A 20,153-nucleotide genomic window follows, 5' to 3' on the forward strand; every position below is an offset into this window, starting at 1 on the left:
ACGGCGACTAAGTGAGGGTGCGCCCTGACTCGTTTTGGTGAGCCCTGACTGGTGAAAGGATCGAAAGGGACCCACAGAAATGAAATGGCAACATTTTATTGTTCTTCGTACACCCACTTCTTTCTCTCTTAAATCCAGTTCCTTAACTCCCTGTTCTTATATCAGCAAGGTGTAATAAAAACAGCTTGACACTTAGATTTCAAAAGATTCAGATTAGTTCCTCAAAAATGTTAAACCCAGAGTGACCACACCACCCAGCACTTCCACTCCTAGATATCCACCCACAAGAAATGAAACATACACACACAAAAACTAAAAACTGGTACCCAAATGTCCACAGCAGCATGATTCACGATAGTCAAAAAGTGGAAACAACCCGAATGTCCATCAACCGGTGAATGGATAAACAAAATGTGGTATGTCCATAAAATGGAATATTATTTGGCAGTAAAAAGGAAGTACTGACATATGCTACAATTTGGATGAACCTTAAAACATTATGCTAAGGGAAAGATGCCAGACATGAAATGCCAAACATTGTATGATTCCATTTATATTAAACACCCAGAATCTATAGAGACAGAAAGTAGAATAGTGGTCATCAGGGTCTAGGACGTTAGGTAAATGAGAGTAACTGTTAGTGGGTACCAGGGTTTCTTTCTGGGGTGATGAAATGTTCTAGAAGTAGATAATGGTGATTCTTGCACAATTCTGTGAATACACTAAAAGCTGCTTAATTGTATGCTTTAAAAGGGTGAATTTTTATGGTATGTGAATAATATCTCAGTTAAGTTATTATTAAAACAAAAAAAGATCCAGACTGGTATCCAAGCCTTATTAGTCATGTGGCCTTATACAGTTACCAAATCTCTTTGGGCCTCAGTTTCCTCATATGTAAAAGAGGGTGGTAATACCACCTCCCTCAAAGGGAGGCTTCGAAGAAGATATGGAGTAAAGGACAGTATCTCCCAAATCACAAATTGGCTTATAAATGATAACTTTCGTCCACTTTCCAACTATCGTAGTTTTTGTTAGAGCAATAAAAGAAGTTTGTGGTTTCTAGCTCACTTGACAAAGTTCTAAATACTGTGAAGAAAAATTGCTGCAGAAATTTTCTACTTAAATCAGAGAGACAATATCTAAAAGATGAGAATGGTGTCTTTTCAGGAGGCTAGATCCTACCTAACTCTACATTTAGCATGCATTACAAATTAAGTAGGAGACATAGCAAGAAAGAAAGAATTAGGGGAGATAGAAATGTCATTCATTAGAACAAAGTTTTCTCTTCCTCCCGTCTTTTATATACTGTCTTCCATCTGATCCCCCCAGGAGGACATTAACTGTGACAGTCATCCAAATAATAAGTGTGGGTTGTATTTCCTGAAGCTAATACATAACTGTGACTTTTTAGTTCCTGTCACTATCAAAAGCATGGAGCATAATCAACAGACGAAAATTTATGAGTTCATATATTATGCCGTTGTAGTCTGGTCATTGTAATGTAAATCTCTGATTTAAAAAGAAAAAAAGTTTTCAGTGTAGCTAATGAAATATCCAAATGTTTAATTTAGCTCTTGGTGCAATGGTGTTTCTGTGATCCCCTGCTTTAATTGAATCATCATAGTAATTAACTGAATTGTATTCATTTATATTTGCACTTAATGGAAGCCTCTTAAAATGGATAATTTAACATCAACACATCTGTTGCTTTAGACGTCATCAGTTAATATTCATTTCTGCCCCACAGACTACTCTTGCTTTAAACTTTATGCATAAGGTAACCAAAAAACAATACAGAGCTAAGAACTTTTTGAGAAAAATAATTCAACAGTTTATGATTCATTCAATTGTGTTTTGAAGTCATCTTATTGTTTGATTCCAGTGATTTTAATTGATTTTTCTTTAAACTGTTACCCATACAATAAATAAGAGCTAGTTTTTATTTTCTTCCAGACATCATTACCAGTAAAATATCTTACCAATATCTCTAAACTAGCAATTAACGAGAAGAGGCAGAAAACCAAAACATTCATGAATAGATGTGTGTGTCAATTTCAGGACTGAACTGCTATTTAGGAACAATATGATCAGGCCCTCAAAAAACTGCTCAAATAAAAATATCTAGGCTCATTTTCATAACCTAAATCAAACTGTCAACATATATGCCCACATATTAATTTTTAAAAAGCCTTTATGCCTGGAATTTTTCAGCCACATGCCTTTCACAACTAACATAGGGGGAATCTATCATAAACATGTAGGGGGTTGTACTATCTTTTACATCAAAAATAGTCATTTAGGGCCGGCCCCATGGCTTAGCGGTTAAGTACGCGCGCTCCGCTGCTGGCGGCCCGGGTTCGGATCCTGGGCGCGCACCGACGCACCGCTTCTCCGGCCATGCTGAGGCCGCATCCCACATACAGCAACTAGAAGGATGTGCAGCTGTGACATACAACTATCTACTGGGGCTTTGGGGGGAAAAATAAATAAATAAAATCTTTAAAAAAAATAGTCATTCAAATATGATTGGTTATAAGTCAATTAAGGAAACTATTCAAAATTTAATTGAAGAATCTATCCAACCTACTGGAGAGTAAAACCGTTCCCATGATTCTAAACTCGAAGGGATTCCAGTGGCCAGCGGAGTACCAAATACACTCTATCTGCCTGCAACAACTTCTGCGGCTAAAAACAGCAGTTCTGCTCTTGGAAACTGCTGTTAAATTAGGAGAGAGTAAAAACTTTCTTTCATTCCACTGAAGAGGGCATTATTAAGTTAATGAAGGCCCACATGTGATTAATACGAAAATTATAACCTGCCAAAACCAACAGAGTATACACTCTTCCATGAAAAAGATGATAGATTTCACCAGAGATTAAAATGTCATTATATGGGATAAATCAACACGGTCAACAATCTTTATTGCTAGAGTGAATACTTCCTATTTGCAAACAGGTGTTGAATAACTAGAAAAGTTCCCCTAAATCACAATTACCATTGCAAAATAAATTGCTCCAGTTGTGAAAGCGTCTAAATTCCAAAAGATTCCAAGTGCACTACAGGCAAATTCTATAAGATACACATTTTTTTTTTCTTTAACAAACTTTTGGGGCCCTCTGCTAAAGCAATAAATCCAACATATAAAAAATTGTACGGTGAACTTTCATGCATGAATTATCACACATCACGTTCTGATAAAATATGCGATGTGCTGTGAAAATCTTTTTCAACCCTGCTAGGGAGACTAAAATCTTTCCAGCATGTAGGATTTTATATATTTTTTAAAGATGCCATATTGGTAGTTATTAATGTTTCCTTCCTGTAAAAAATACAAGAAAATAAAATCTATCACCCCATAAATGAAATAATCGAAACACTTTTAAGCCAGGTTCACTTTGCTTGTCCATTTCAAAAGCTCTGGATTGCATTAAAGTGGGATGATTTCATCCAAGTAGAACCGAATGGGTTCTGAGGTCCATCCGCCACCAACACTGCGTACATCCTCGGAGGAGTGTTTTGTTATTAAGTGATTTGTTTTCCGAGTTGTTCATCCAGACATTTCCAAACAGATGTGAGTTTGGAAGCAGAAAGCAACACGTCCCCGGAGCCCCGGGGCTGCCGGGCCTCCCCACGCGCTGCCCGGCCGGTGCGCTCGCGCGAGCTCCCCAGGACCGGTGGCCCCGCGCGCACGGGCCGGAGCCGGGCGCTGGAGGGCGGGGGCGCAGCGAGGCGCGCCCGGGGCCCGCGGCCCAGCACAATGCGCCCGCGGCGGCGGGAACCGCGCGCCCCTCCGCCGCAACTTTGCGCGGCCTCCCTGGCCGCCGGCCTGGCCCGGCCCGCTCGCCGCCGCGCCCCCGCCCTCGCGGCCGCCGCCCTCACCGTTGCAGAACTGGAGCAGCGAGGACGTGTCGTACAGGCTGCTGTAGCTCGAGAAGCCGTCCTCCATGCTGAGGCCGCCGGGCCGCGCCCGCTCCCCCGGCCGGCCGCGCCGCCGCCGCTCACCCCCACACTGAGCCGAGCCGAGCCGCGGCCGGCGCTGGCGCTGGGGCCGGCCCTGCTGTGGCGGCGGCCGCTGCCGGTTACCATGGCAACCCCGGGCCCGCCGCCGCCGCCGCCGCGCGAGCCCGGCGCCCGCTCTGCCCGCCAGGGGCGGCCTCGGCGGGGACGTGGCCGGGCGGGGACGCCGGGCGGGGACGCGGGGACGCGGGGACGCGGGGACGCGGGGGCGGGGGCGCGACCGGGCCGGCCCTGTCCCCGGAGCGGAGGGCGGGCGCGCGGCCCCGGCGCGCTGGGATGCTGCGGGAGCGCCCGGCCCCGCCCCGCCTCCCCGCGCGGCCGCCGGCGCCCCCCGGGAGGGCGAGGCGTGGGGGGCGCGGGGACAAAGGCAGAGGCGCGCAGGGCGGCGGGGGCGCCGGGGAACCCCTCCTGCGGACGTCCAAGCCCGCGCCCGCGGGCAGCGCCAGGACCAAACATGGAGAACTTGCGAGCCCATTTCAGCTGCATTTGCGCCTCGGAGCAACTCCACTTTTGGCCACGTCCTGCGAGGCGCGCACCTCTTTCCACACGCTCTTCCGCCCCGGCCGGGCCCGGCCTCAAGTGAGAATTAGCGCAGGGCTGGTGACTCCGCTCGAACCTTGCTCACGAGCGGAAAAGATGCGGCTTCCCGCTTCAACAAGAGGCCTCGGTATATCAGGCCGGAGAGTCTGCGGTGTTTAAGGAGCTAAAACATCTGCTCGGTCCTTCTGTCCCTCTGATCCGCCCCTGGGGTGCAGATTTGTCACATTACACACTTGTTAACTTGCTACAGGACCAAGGAAATCTGTCTCAGAAAGGCAGAGCGAGGACAAGAAGCCATAGCGGGAGGAACACACAACTCCGTGGGTTTGTAACTTTTCCAGTCCGCGCATCCGCGTGCTAGGTGAGTGATTTGAGTGTCACAACCCACGGCCTGAAATGAAGATGCTAGTGCACAAGTCGGGAAGCAGGAGAGAAGAGTGAGCTGGGTGATCTGCTCACTGGTCCAGAAGAGACTGCGTAACATCTGTGCCCCTTGTTGCACAATAGTTAGAATTCACTTAGTGTAAAATTCTGAGTGGTTTCAAGTTGTAGTTCAACTCGTGTAGGTTGAACACCAGTGCGTGAAATGAGAACTGAGTAGTAAGTCGCTAGTAGGAAAATCTGTGGGCCTCACTGGGGTTCAGAGGCAGAGAGAGGCCTGTCTTTCCGGAAGCAGAGGCAAGATTGGGGATGGGGCTCTGTCACTGCCTGTGACATTATGGGTTAGCCACGACTGGTGTTAGATGCTACCGGCAGAAGGGAGAGGTTGAAGCCTTATCCCTGTCCTAGTCAGGGAGACCAAGCCCAGAAGAGGATTGTTAATGGGAAAAAGACATGTGAGTGGAGGCTGAGGGGTTACAGGTGCTGTTGGTTTGACTGTGACCTGGTGTTGGAAGGACAGTGGGAAGGACAGTGTTAGTGACCACGGAGGAAAGGAGCAGGGCCTGCTGACAGGCCAAAGGGCTGGCCTGACATGCATGGACAGCTCTTATGACAGACAGGTGGGCAATAAGAGAGGACTGAGAGAAAGGGGCCCCGAGAAGTGGCAGAGGAGCCTGAACCAGACCCGGCAGGAGGCACAGGGAGGCAGGAGGTTTGCGTGCAGGCAAATGGCCGATGAGAGCATGTTAGAGAGATGAGTCCATGTGCAAACTGGACTGCAGGGGCCAGGGCCTGGAGCTGGAGCAGCCCAGGGTGTCTGCAGCGCTCCAGAAACAAGCCACCCAGGGCCCAGACAGTCAGAGGGAGGAAAGAGACTGAGGGACGGGCCAGGGGGAAACTGCTATGAGACCAGACAGCCGGAGGGACAGGAAGGCCAAGGAGGATGGCACACCGCCCGTTAGAAATGCCCTGTAGCAAGTGGAGATGCCAGACCTGCTCGCCAGTGAAAGAACTGGGATTTGGGAGTTGTCAGCAAAGAGGTTGTAAATGAACTCTCTAAAGGAGAGAACGGAAGGTTGGACAGGAGCTGGGCAGAGCCTTGGAAAGGGAGGAGGGAAGGCAATCCCAAAGGAGCCATCAGAGAGGCAGGAAAATCAGCTTAGGGTATTGTCTCATTAAGCTAAGAGCACAGAAGGCTGCACAGAGGTGGGCCTTTCCACAGGGCTCTCTGCAGGATGGGTCAAGGAGGACGAGGCTGGGAAAGGCTCCTCTGTCTGTTAGCAGAGGGCTTGCAGGTGACCTGGAGCATCTTGGTGAGCAATGGGGACGGGAGCTGGGCTTCTGGACATCAAAAGAGGAGCACATGTAGATGCGCGTTTGAGAACTTTGGCAGGGAAAGGAAATGGGGGCCAAATATAGAGGGCAGAGGTGCCAGAAGGGTCACATTAAGCACCTCCTCCCCCCCAGTACAGGTGGACTCTCTGCATCTCTAAGGCAAGAGGCAAGTGCTATGGAGAGGGGGCTTTTGATGGGCGAGACTTGACATAGCTGCACATTTGACCTTTGCCCTTCTCTGTCTTCTCATTTCCCAACTTTCCCTACTGGTAGTCCAATATTTATGCTATCTCTCCTCCACTTTGAGGTTTTATACGTTAGGATACGTTGGATAATCGGTATAAAAAGCTGATGAGTGGCATTCTTAAACTTGGAAAGGAAGTGACAATCATGAATGAATGATTACAAGATGGTCTTCTTTAAGAATGTTAGTATTCTGGATTTATAATGTTAAAGGTGTGATATTTGATGTCCCCAACTAAGAAAGTTTAGGAAATAAAGAAAATTCAGAAGTGGGGCAGGAGAAAACTTGAGCTGGAGATTTTCTTAGCAGATTTTACTTCCACGAGAGCAAAATTAAAAATAACAATTAAGAATTCAGTCCACTTGCTTTTGAGATGATAAAGATCGTCATTACACTCTGAACCTAGAGTATTAAGCAGCTATGTTTTTCCCACAATGGTAAGAGCTTACTCTAAAAAAAGCAAAATTTAGTATAATTACAAGGATATACGTGTTAAGTCAATTAGGTATAATCTACACAGCATTAAAAAAAGATCTATGGATAAAGTGCAAGAGATATCTCTGAAAACTTAATGAATAATGTGACATTTTTGTGCCCAAACATTAACAGACTGTTATTCCACGTCATTTTGAGATAATTTATGGCCTGAATCCAAAAACTGTTGTCATTGTAATTACTGATATACACTCTCCAGGACAATGTAACCATAGTGTTCAGTGGCATTAATAGCAGCATTTGCACAACATGTGTAAAAGAGAAAGGAAAATGGGAGCCCTGTAGCCTTTATTCATAGAGAAGTAATAAAAAAATTACCCAGAAACGTGAGCATCTTTTGTTTAATTCAACATTCCTCCAAAAATAGTTATACCGTACCAGGTACCGCGCTTGGGGCTGAGGATACAGCACACGGAACATAAGGCTTTCCAAGCTGCAGGTGGCCGTGAAGTCGATTTAAAGAGTCACATCACATTTTAGAAAATGAAATAGAAAATTCCACTCTGGGAATATACCCAAAGGAATTGAAAGTAGGGTCTGGGAGAGATATTTGTGCACCCATGATCATAGCCACACTATTCACAGTAGCCAAAAGGTGGAAACAACCCAAGTGTCCATCAGTGGACGAATGGATAAACAAAATGTGGTATATCCACACAATGGAATATTATTCAGTCTTAAAAAGGAAGAAAATTCTGGGGGCCAGCTCAGTGGCATAGTGGTCAAGTTTGTGTGCCCCACTTTGGTGGCCTGGGGTTCACAGGTTCGGATCCCAGGTGCAGACCTATGCACCACTTATCAAGCCATGCTGTGACAGGCGTCCCACATAAAAAATAGAGGAAGATGGGCATCGATGTTAGCTCAGGGCCTATCTTCCTCAGCAAAAAGTGGAGGATTGGCAACAGATGTTAGCTCAGGGCTAATCTTCCTCACCAAAAAAAAAAAAAAAAAGGAAGGAAGGAAATTCTGACACATGCTACAACATGGATGGGCCTTGAGGACATTATGCTACGTGAGATAAGCCAGTCACAAAAAGACAAATACTGCGTGATTCCACTTATATGAAGTTCCTAGAGGAGTCACATTCACAGAGACAGAAAGTAGAATGGTGGGTGCCAGGGGCTGGGGGGAGGGAGAATTTGTTTAATGGGGACAGAGTTTCCATTTGGGATGAGGAAAAGTTCTGGAGATGGATGATGCTTGCACAACGTGAATGTACTTAATGCCACTGAACTGAACACTTAAAAATAGTTACAATGACAAATTTTGTGTTATGTATGTTTTACCACAAGAAAAAAAAATGCAACAGAATAGGAAACATCAGAGTGCATTGAACATAGAATAAGTATTTTTTACTTGAAGCATTGGTCTCAACTTGAAAAGTCTGTTATGCGCTGAGTGGCAATGTAAAATGTATCTCTCCCTGTAAGTCACAAAGTCTAAGAAACATGCAGACATATAATAACCATACAGATAAATGTATCATTACAAACTGTGATAAGTGCTCTGAAGCAAAAACAGAAGGAAGGATTTCAGATTATTCCAGAGGGTCTGAATTGGACTGAGGAGTAGAAGAAGGAAGCAGAGCAGCAGTGGGCAAAGAGTGAGAGGATGCTGCTTCAGGCAAGCCAGGCTTATCTGAGGAAACAAGGGGGTTACTGCGGCAGGGAGTGGAGGGCCTCTTCACATGGGGGTTCTGATTTTATTCTGAGAGCAAAGAGAAGTTGCTCTTCAGTTAGTGTTATGGGTTAAATTATGTCCCTCCCCCCCAAATTCATATGTTGAAGTCCTAACCCCCAGTACCTCAGAATGTGACCTTATGTGGAGATAGCGTCTTTACAGAGGTAATCAAGTTAAAGTGAGGTCATTAGGTGGACCCTAATCCATTATGACTGGTGTCCATATAAGAACTGGAAATTAGGACACAGACACACACAGAGGGAAGATCATGTGAGGACAGAGGGAGAAGACGGCTATCTACAAGCCAAGGAGAAAGGCCTGGAGATCTTCCCTCACAGCCCTCAGAAGGAGCCAACCCTGCCCACACCTTGATATTGGACTTCCAGCCTCCAGAACTGTGAAACGACACATTTCTGTGTTGTTTGTGGTACTTTGTCTCAGCAGCCCTGGCAAACTGATACAGTTAGTATAGAATTTCAAAGTCAAGAATTGGTTATTCCACAGACTCGGGACACCATTCATTACTGACATTAAAATATAAAATAGACTTTCTCATGATAAGATTGTTACTCTATAAAATATGAGGTGATCACAGATCTTAGCATCAATAAAGAACATTAAACTTTGTGGTCTCCCACCAGCCTGCCGACGCAGGTGTACTTTTCCACAGCATCCCTGACAAATGGTCTCTCAGCCTGTTTCAAAGTTGAAGAGCTTGAGTTATTAAAAAGATTGTTCGTTATTTTTATCCCAAATCGCCTTTCCCAAAGCGTCCTTCATTGATCCTACTTTTGTCGGGTCGATTGCATCTCCCTCTGTCCTGGTGCAGGCTTCTGTCCGTTGCGAAATGTTGCCGTAACTGCCTGTGTCCTGGTGTCCCCACTTCTGCTTTGTTACTCCAGGATGAAGTTGCCCAAAGAGGGGTTAATGATGTCATTTCATTCTCTGTCGCCTACCTCATTAAGTGCAAACATCTTGGCACGGACTTTGGCTCTGCTGCGTTCCTGCCACAAATGCTGTCTTTGGCATCCCACACACTCAGGCCACCCCACGCCATCAGCAACTCTACTCCTGACTCTCAGACGTGCCGTGCACTTGAATGCCCTGGACCTCCGCCCATGCTGTTCCTCAGTCCTGAGGGCCCGCCTTCCCTGCCCGCCAGCATAGAAGCTGCCCAGTCTGCAAGGCCTTGGCGGGCCTCTGCAGTTGTGAGCAATCCTGTCCGCTGCACTCCCACATCTGCTGGTCCTTGACTGTATCCCTACGTCAACCCGCCTTGCCTTGTAGGAATGCGTGTGAGTGTGTGTGTGTGTGTCTATCTCTCCCAGGGACTAGTTGGCTCTAACACCCATCATGCTTGATACAATGTTGAAAGTAGTTGGCACTAATTGCTGAGTGGATGAAAGAGTGAATGAAGGAATGAATGAATGAACCCTCTAGACAAAATCAGTTGCCCATTACACACAATAGGCTTTCAAATGCTTTGAAGAGAGCTCTCATCTTCTCCAAGGTAAAGTTGTCCATTTCCTCCCTGTCCATCATAGGACATAGTTCCTAGACCCCTCATCTGCTTAGATGCCCACCCCACTCAGATGGGCTCTTTTCTCCTGAATCCTGGTACCCAGAACTGAATACAATAACCTCAGACGACTGACCTGGGTGGCACTTCCCTTTAATAACTTGGATATTATGATTCTATTGATGCCACTGAAGTTTGTATTGATTTTTTTTTTTTTTTGAGCAGCCAGGATATATACTGTTGGTTCCTATTGAACTTCTGGTTAATTATAAACCTATCAATCTTTTCAAATGAACTGCTTTTGGGTCTTCTTCATCCTGGACTGAGCTAATTGATTTTTTAAAATCTAAAGACAGGATGTATCTTACCCTTGTTAAATGTCATTTTGTTGGTTTCAATCCATCCTTTTAGCTAACCAAAATCTTTTAAACTCTTAAATCTGGCATCCAACACACCAGCATTTTGACAGCAGGGAATGTGCCATAACAAACCCTTTAACGTCTTCTTCATCCTTGTAATTGATAAACACAAGAGCAGTGCAGGAGAGGGTGGAAACACCTCACCAGCCACATTTCCATTGATCTATTTGTCAATATTCTGGATTTGTTTGTCCAACTAAATATGGAATCACCTCAATTGTTTGTTCACCAGCCTATTTTTCTCCAAATCACCCACAGAGTTTTGTGAACGATCTTTACCAACACTTTGTAAATCTAGTCTGGCAATGCCGTGAAAAGAGGGAACGAGGTTGGTTTGGCCCTCAGTAACCACATCTCCTTCCAAGTGCTACACACTAGCTCTTCAAAGGTCTGTTACATTTTTTGCTCAGAACCAATATTAATATCAAACTTATCGTGTATATTTTCCAGAACCCAACTTTTTCTGCTTTTTGGAAAATGATTACATTTTTCCCTTCCCAGTTTTCTGCGACTCCCATCTGGCAAAATCCAAGATCATTTGTCGAGACCTAGAGAACGTATTTGCAAGAGCTAAGCCGTGCTGCAGCCATCTCTCACCTTTCTTGGGCTCTTGACAATTCCTCCTAAAGAACGTTTCTTCAACTTTTCCCACTTTTAAGATTATTCTCATCGGAGAAAAAGAAACCCGCAGAGCAAAGTCCTAAAGGTGCAGACTGGTTTTCAGAGTCCTTCACGGCCCCCATTCCCTCCAGTTCAGCATCCTCTGCCCCCAGTCAATCCCCACTGCTTTTTGTTTCCCAGACACCCCACAATTGTCTGCCTCTGGGGCTTCACCTGTGTGATTCCCAATGTTGGAAATGTCCTTCCGCTCCATCTGGGAGCTCACTCACGTGCTGCCTCCTCTCTGTCCTGTTGGAGTCCCTATCTTCTTGGATTGCTAATGGCAGTCAGTGCTTTCCCTCTGTGCTAAATCAACCTGCCTTTTAAAGATCTGTAGAAACCGGACTGTCGACACCATGGGGGCACCACAAAGGCAGGGCTTCTGCTCTTCACTTTGAGTTCATTCATCCTTCCACAGCAGCCAACGTGGAGTCTCCATAGGACTCTCCCTGGCCTCACTCCTGGCTGGGAACCTCATCCTCATGTGGGGAGGCAGATCTACAACTCATCTCATAAAGGTGAGATATTCGTAGCCCTGTGAACCCAGCTCCCTGACTACCTGCGCACCACCTGTCCTGAATGGGCGGGGGTGGGTGAGAGGCGCTGGGCGAGAAACAGCTCTGTGTGATCAATAGCCTTATCAAGGGCCTCTCCAGCTTCGTTATCCCGTCCCAAAACTGTTGACACTGCAGTACATGAACCCCAGAGCCTTCCACAGATCGCTTGTTAATAGTCCAAATAGATACGAAGACGCCTTATTTTCTGAGAAACTCGTGGCTTCTTTCCCCAGTAGGTTATTCACTCAAAAGCATTCTTAATGATTTGCATTCATCAAAAGAATTTACACATTTGGAAGTATCTGAATTGAAGTGGAAAATTAAAAGCAATATTCGCTTGGTTTTCTTTTTCAAAAATGTTGCTCCATTTAGGAAACTCAATGTTATAATTGTCTCTAATTCATACAGTAATGCAAGTACTACAGTAGATTTTAAATATCCGTTGCAGCATCTCCAGTGAACAATGTCATTTTCAGGAATTTCTGTTCATTTGCTCCATCGTGTTGCCTGTGAGGTTTTATGGCAGTTCCTGGCACACCACCGACTAACCACAGAGTAAACACGCTCATATTAGGTCAACTCCTCATTCCAGTATGCTAGGGTGGCCCGGGTTCATGCCTGTGTCCCGGGTAATCATTAACAGTTCCCCTTTGGCTCTGAAATATTCTGATTTGGATGACAAATAATATGGTTACCCCAGCTAATACAGAAAGACTTAGAACCTATCCATATTGTACATTGAAAAAAATTCTTAAGATTCATACATATTTAAAATGCCATCCTAAGCTGCCTCACAGCATCAGAGTTGCAAGAAATAAAGAGAAGTTGCTGGAAATCTGAATATTTATCAGGAAAATCAAGTAAAAGATCCACTTCTGAGATTTGCCTGGTCCATTCCCATCACCCCCATCACAGGCTTTTTCATCCCCATGGTCTAGATACACAATACTTATTTGTAATTAACAAAGGGTCTGGGAACTGTTGCTAAAACTTTTGCCTATGGACCTCAGACTCCAGCTATCCCACTGGTTAAGGCAAAGGTTTAAAGGGTCCTCTGATCAGAGGTCCTGTAAGACGCTGCTCCACCTCCCTCATTTGTGGGCGTGTTCACTGCGTTCTTTGTCACAGAGAGAAGCTGGGTGCTGAGCATTGGTTCATTCATTTGCACACACCAAGTGCCCACTCTGTGCTGGGAATAGGGGACACAAAGGAGAATAAAGCACTAGCCTCCCACCCCAAGAGGGTCTCAGGGTCCAGGAGGGGAGCAAACACACAGGAACACATCGAAACACACAGGAGGGGACCAGCACACAGGAGCCCACTGGGGGGACGTGCCAGTCACCACCCATGTGTCAACTCCAGTCCATGCTACAAACTGCAGGGTAGGTAGTACTGCCTCAATGTCACATGTGGGGAAGCTCCCTTGTGAGCAGAAGGCAGTGCCTGGCCTAAGGTTACATGGCTTGTGGGTGGTAAAGACAGGGTTTAAATCTGGTTCTGCTAGGCCCCAAACCTCACTTTTTTGCTCTGAACTGCCACCTCTACTGAGGCTGGGGCTGACAGAGAAGGAATCTAGGGGTGGATTGGGCCAGAGCTCCAGCGTTGATGGATCTGGGAGATGAGATAAGTGGAGAGAAGGAGGGAAAGTCATCCAGATAAGAGTCTAGAAATGCATGCCCAGCGTGTCTGGGAAATAATGAGCCATCCAGCCCTGTTCAAGTTAAGGATGGAAGAAGGAGGTCAGGCTGGAAGGTCAGGCCCTATTGCCGAGGGTCTGGGACCCCATACTAAGGGGCTAGGTTTGACCCAGGGGTGATGAGGAGCCCCTTGGAAGCCTCACAGTTGGGCTGTGTTCAGGAAGACTGATGGGAAAATGCACGTAAACTGGACCAGGGGACACCGGAGTCACAAAGACCAACTAGTGGGCATTGGCATAGTTCCAGGTGAGGTGGTGAGAGCCTGGGGATGGCCAGAGGCCGTCTTCCCAGGTGGATGGGGAATTGGCTGGTTGAACCAGGTTGTTGAAGCAGAAGACACCAAGGGAGGATCTCTTCTGAGAGGGAAGGAGTGGTGGGCAGAGTAGGACGTCAGGGTGTGAGGTGAGTGCAGGAAGAAGGCCAGGCCTTGGCAAAGAGTATGCCCCTGGGGATATGGAGGTTGGACAGATGAGCAGTGGCAAGGCCTGAGGGCTGGAGGTGGCCAGGAAACAGGCAGAGGAGGAAAGGAGAAAAGAGCTGGAGAACCCACCGTGTGGGGCCGCATGGTCGGGGGGCTTTGTCAGGGTGGGAAGAGCAAGCACGGTTGACAGGAGGAGGAAAGAGTCAGAGGAAGGGAAGTTGGTGACGATTCAAGGAGAAGGTAGATGGCTGCTGGAGCGGACTTCCAGAGGACCCAGTGTGCGGGGAGTCTCCTTAGAAAGGAAGGATGCATGTCTCCTGGGAAGGAGGGTTAGAAGGATGAGATGGGTGAAAAGCCACTGAAAATGTGAGGTTCCATCCATTTGTTCAACAAATATTTGTTGGCAACATGGTCATCCTCGTAAAGAAGTTCTAAGAGTGGCTTTCCAGGGAAAGGCAGTGGATTGAGTCCGTGTGTTTATCTCCACATTCTGCTGAAACTCCTCAGACCCACAGGACAAAGAGTGTGGAAGACGAGACCACCTCAGTACAACTTTGCAAGCTGGCAAATGGGAAAGGAGAGGCAGCGTCTCATTTGTTCCAAACCAGCTGAAACTGAAGCCAGTAATGTTGGGGCAACCATGAAGCACCCCACTTCCCACCACAGCACCCTCAGAGGTTCAGGAACTGACGCACCAGGCACCTATGGAAGTGGGGGCACAGGAGAGGCTGAAAACAGGACTGGCCAAAAGTCTGCTCGAGAAGCTGCTATGGAGAGAACTGTGTCCCCCTAAATTCCTACGTTGAAGCCCTAACCCCACAATGTGACTGCGTCTGGAGATGGGGCTTTTAGGGGATGATTTAGGTTAAATAAGAGTGGGCCCTAATCTGATAGGATTGGTGGCCTTATAAGAAGAGGAAGACATCTCTCTCTCTCTCTCTCCACCATGTGAGCACACAGGGAGAAGGTAGCCATCTGCAAGCCAGGAAGAGGGCCTCACCGGGAACCGACCATGCTGGCACCCTGATCTCAGACTTCCAGCCACCAGAACTGTGAGAAATTTCTGTTGTTGAAGCCCCCCTGTCTGTGATATTTTGTTATGGTGGCCTGAGGTGGCTAATACAGAAGCAGTCAGACCCCTTCCCAATCTCTTTCCTCTCCCTGCAGAAGATTGAGGGTTAATCTCTGAAACAAGTGAACTCAGGAGTTCTCTGCACAGACAGATACCAGGGGTACCGTAGTGAAGATAAGAAAGAAATGACAGCCTAATGCTGACTGATGAGACCTTGCCCCAGCCCCTTCCCACCCTGAGCTCGGGAATTCTGGCAGCCAAGTGTCTGTTCTCCAACAAGAGTGTGGAAGACCCTCCTTTAGGGAATATGACGAACTCTGGGGAAAAGACCTGGAGGTATGGAAGGTCGGGAGTCACAGAAAAGTCCTCCTGTTGACAAGTCTCATCTGTGGGCTCAGAGCTTCCAGGCAGTTTTTGGATGCTCCTCTCTAAAATTTGAATGGAGAGCCAAGAATCTCTAAACATTTGAGAAAATATAAAAGCAAAAAGGAAGGTGGGATCTGAAGGAACAGACAATACAGAGAACAGAAAGAAATAAAACTATCATCGACATTCTCAAAGGTCGAAGTTATTGTAGCCACAAAACAAGGGCAAGATGCCAAAATCAGATGATAAAGAAGAGTTTTTGGAAATTAAAAATATGACAGTAGAAATAAAATCTCCACAGAAGGGTCTAAAATAAAGTCAAGTAAATCTCCCAGAAAGATAGAACAGAAAGACAAAGCAATATAGAATACTGGAGAAAAAAATTCGTTAATCATATTGGGAAGTTCAATGTCTGAATAATAGAAGTTTCAGAAAGAAAAAATTAAGAAAATAGAGGGAGGGAATTCATCAAAGAAATAATTCAAGAAAAATTTCCAGAACAAAAGGACACGAATTTCTAGATTGAAAGAGTCTGCTAAGAGCTCAGCACAATGGAGAAAAACAAACAAACAAAACAAAACACTAAATTTTATATCCCTGTGACATTTTAGAGCACTGGAGATAAAGACAAAAAGCTTCCAGAGAGGAACAATAGGTCTCAGACAAAGAATTAATAATTAGAATGGTGTTGGATTTCTGAATAACAATGAGAGGAGCTAGAAGTCAATAAAGAAATGCAAAAAGTTAATTTTTGAGGGATATTTATTTTCATCCTATAATCACAGGCCCAGACAAATCATCAAATCAACTGTATGAGTAGAATAAAGATATTTTCAGTTACACAAGTCTCAACTCAAAAACTTAACTCCTGTGTGCCTCCTTTCTCAGAAAGCTACTGCAGGATGTGATCCATCAAAATGAGGGGGTTGCCAAGAAAGAAGAAGACATGAGATCTAGGAAACAAAGAATCGAACCCAAGAGAGAGATGAAAGGAATCTCCAGGAAAATGGGACAAGAGATGCCAAGACATCAATTGTGCAATGAACAGCAACAATTGTGCTGCTAGGCATCCAGTCAGATTGCAGCCAGAGGACAGAGGCTCTGCAGAAATGCCACCAAGAAGACGAAATTGGAGACTATTGAAAGGAGGTTTACACAGAAGCCAGAAGGGATGATGTAGCGATAGACACATGGAAAACAGAAGACAGTTACTTAGTCCAGGAAAACAAAAAACTGTAGAAGAAAGAAAATTCAATTGCATCTTATATGCCTTAACCGTGAATCACGTTCCGTAGTCGTAATAATATAAACACAAAACAATCAAATAAAAAGTTATGCCGTATCTATATGGGAAAGATAGGGAGAAGTGTGTGTGCAGGTGTGGGTGTGTAGTGGGCGATGTAAGAGAACTGTCTTCATCTTCCGTGGGATGTCAGCAGATAACACACTCCTGAACCTGGAAAATCAAGAACTATCAATGTACCCATGTTATTTCAAGGAAGAGAAATACACACCGAAGGAACGGATAAAATATTTTCAAGTACCAGTTGCTTCCGGGAAGTGGGGATGTGGGGGTAGTGTGGGAAACGAGAGAAGGTAACTGCTATTTTTTTGTACTAAGCTTTGCAGAACGGCTTGATATTTAAAAAATATCTGCAATGACTTTAAAAAATGTAAATGAAGTTTAAGATCATATGTACGTTTTCATCTGACTTCTTGAGCTTCAATTCGTTGACTTGTTCTTTAGCTCATTCACTCTACAGACGTCCACTGTGAGCCTCCTTCTGACAGTCAGGTGCTGTGCCAGATGAAGATGAAGTCTCAATTCATGTCCCTACAGGACCTCTCCTTTTTTTTTTTTTTAATAATTTTATTTATGTATTTATTTTTTCCCCCAAAGCCCCGGTAGATAGTTGTATGTCATAGCTGCATAGCCTTCTAGTTGCTGTATGTGGGACGCAGCCTCAGCATGGCTGGAGAAGCGGTGCGTTGGTGCGCGTCCGGGATCCGAACCCGGGCTTCCAGTAGCGGAGCGCACGCACTTAACCGCTAAGCCATGGGGCCGGCCCAGGACCTCTCCTTTTAATAAGAAAGACTTCAAGGAGGTTAAAGATTTATGTGCCTTTTTACTTTGTTTTGCACAGTAGATGGGTTTCCGAAGAACTCTCAGATCTACATTTGTAAATCAGTTGAAGTCTTGGGACAATGTGTGGCTGGAGCCTGTGATTTAAAGGGGTCTTATGATAAATCTTTCAGGAAAAAAAATTCCCACATAATATATCAATGTGTAAATTCATATCTTCATATATTGACCACTCTGATGAGAAATAGATGTGGCAGCAGAAAAGGTAGTTTCAGAACAAATTTAGGGGCGACATGTCACCATTTGGGAAGAGGAGAATTCATTTACGACCAATATTACTAATGACAACAAATTAGAATTTATTTATATACTGTATACTGAGATGTGGTCCTTAACTACATTATTATGTACGTACTTAACCATGTCATTTAGTGATTAAAAACTAACTATATCCAATAAATGGGATAGTAAAATGTTCAGCTATACATCATTGGGATTCTGTACTAAGCAATTTCACAGGTTTTTACATTTCTCCATTAATAACAGATATCATTGCTTTCTTTCAGCTTCATCTGTAAAGGCACCGAGAAGAACTTCTTCTATATATTTAATATACCAATGGCTGTGTTACCTGCTAAGACTTTATTTTTGACTGTAGAACACTTTATGGCACCAAATTAGAGCAGCAGGATAATATTCTTAAAAGATAGCCATAGTTTGGAAAAACCATCTGTTTTAGTTGGAAGAGTATACACATAAAATGTATCATGAAAATTTGCTGTGAAAATGCTCTTTCTTCCAAATGTTACCTTTTGTGCTATGACTATTTATAACATCCTGGATGAATCTACGAAATGTTTTATTCAAAGTCCTCATTGCTATCCCAATACTGCCATTATGTGGGAAACAGAAGAGGCTCATAAGTTATACTCATGTATTAGACATGCCTTTCAAATTGGTACAAAAATTATATTAAGTAAAATACATCCCACAGTAATGAAAAGCTATCTTCCACACGGTGGCCAGATTGGTCTGCTGAAGTGTGGCACTAATCCAATCACTGCCCAGCTCACAATTCCCCCGTGGCTCCCCACCGCCCGCTGGAGGAAGAGTAACCTGGCCTGCGAGCCGCTGGGATTCGGCCAGGCCAGCCTGTCCCGCGTGGGATCTGTCACGTCGGCCTATGCTCAGCCCACTCGCCTGTGAAATGAACCATTTGCTGTTCTCCGGATACGGCCCCACTCTGTCCCATCTCAGACTTCGATTGTGCTGTCCCTTGCCATTGCTCCCTGTTATGGACTGAATTGTGTCCCCTCAAAATGCCTATGTTGAATCCCTAACCCCTAATGTGACTGTATTTGGAGATGGGGCCTATAGGGAGGTAACTAAGGTTACATGAGGTCATAATGGTGGAACCCTAATCTTATAGGATTGGTGTCCTCCTAGAAAGAGCAAGAGATGTCAGAGCTCTGTCTCTCCTCCGTGTGAGGACACAGCCACAAGGCGGCCGTCTGCAAGCCAGGAGAGAGTCCTCCCCAGAAACCAAACTTGCCAGCACCCTGATCTTGGACTTCCAGCCTCCAGAAACGTGAGAAAATAAATTTCTGTTGTTTAAGCCGCCCAGTCTGGTGCTTTGTTATGGCAGCCTGAGCAGACTAATATACTCCCCATTTTCCCAGTCACCACCGCTCAAGCTTCATCTAAATGCCATCTACTCAAATGCCACCTAGTCTGGGGACCCTCACTCTCCCCCTGCCAGATGTCCCTCTCCCCTCTCTGAAGCCCTCGGCACCCAGGACCGTCCAGGTGAGCTCCAGTCCCTCGAGACTTGGCCTAGTCCGCTCCCCAGGCTCTGCGCGCCCTGAGAACAGAGCCTGGATCCTTCCCGATGCTCTGTAGTTAGAACATCGATTTGACATGGAGACACAGGTTCCTGTAACTTTTCAAGAAGGCTGCGAGGCTCTGCCTCTGTGTCGTGGGCAGTGTGCCAGCAAGCTGCATTCCTAATTATATAACAGTATCAAAATGTAAAATGCGTGTCACTATGAAGAGAGGAACGACCCCTTTTTTTTTTTTTTTTGTATTTTGTAACCAGAAAAGCTCTTTATGATCGCTGGACTAGTTTCCATTTTAAGGTAATTAGTAAATTGCATTTTTGGCTCTTTAACTGGCTGGGTTAAATTTAGCTCATCTCTTCCCTTAAAGTCAAGCTGTCGGTGGGATTTGCAATTAAAATTTCCACTCTCAACTTTCCCATTCAGGGGGATGTTGGCAACACACCCCCTCTTCCAGCCCTTCCTCCTTGCAGCTGCTCCCCAACCTCGGGCTTCCTGTGGACACAGCAAGACAGCTCCTTACCCCCAGGCTTGCAGGTCACCAATGAGCATGGCTGACATCCTTGTCAGCCCCCACAAGCAGGCAGGGCATGTACTCGGGGCTGCAAACAGCGCTCAGTCACGCAGCTGAACACCTACTGTACACCAGGCCCCAAAGGAGTTACTAAACATATGCAACCAGGGCTGGAGCAGGGTCCTGGAGGCCCCCTGATGTGCGAGGCAGGAACCCTTTCCTCACTGGACGTGGGGAGGGCTTAGGGGTCCCGGAAGAGGAGCCTGGGTGGCAGGAGAAGAGGGTGCACTCAGTGGAGGGCTGGGGAGTGGGGCCAC

The 20,153-nt window shown here is 45.8% G+C and overlaps 1 protein-coding gene across 2 annotated transcripts in view; it reads right to left on the bottom strand.

The window, feature by feature from the left end:
- The window catches only part of EML1 (EMAP like 1), a 167,537-nt gene that overhangs the window by 113,732 nt on the left and 33,652 nt on the right, over nucleotides 1-20,153 (bottom strand). Inside the window, exon 1 of one of the 2 annotated variants that reach the window (XM_087447958.1) lies at nucleotides 3,881-4,017. The exons of the other annotated variant lie outside the window; for it this stretch is intronic. Within the exon in view, the coding sequence (XP_087304084.1) occupies nucleotides 3,881-3,947 (67 nt within the window). The 5' untranslated portion in view covers nucleotides 3,948-4,017. Of the gene's footprint in view, nucleotides 1-3,880; nucleotides 4,018-20,153 lie in introns of those variants that run through there. 2 annotated transcript variants of the gene reach the window in all.

The sequence above is a fragment of the Ceratotherium simum genome, chromosome 24, assembly GCF_057802395.1.
Source record: "Ceratotherium simum simum isolate JZ-2026a chromosome 24, ASM5780239v1, whole genome shotgun sequence".
Taxonomy (NCBI): domain Eukaryota; kingdom Metazoa; phylum Chordata; class Mammalia; order Perissodactyla; family Rhinocerotidae; genus Ceratotherium; species Ceratotherium simum.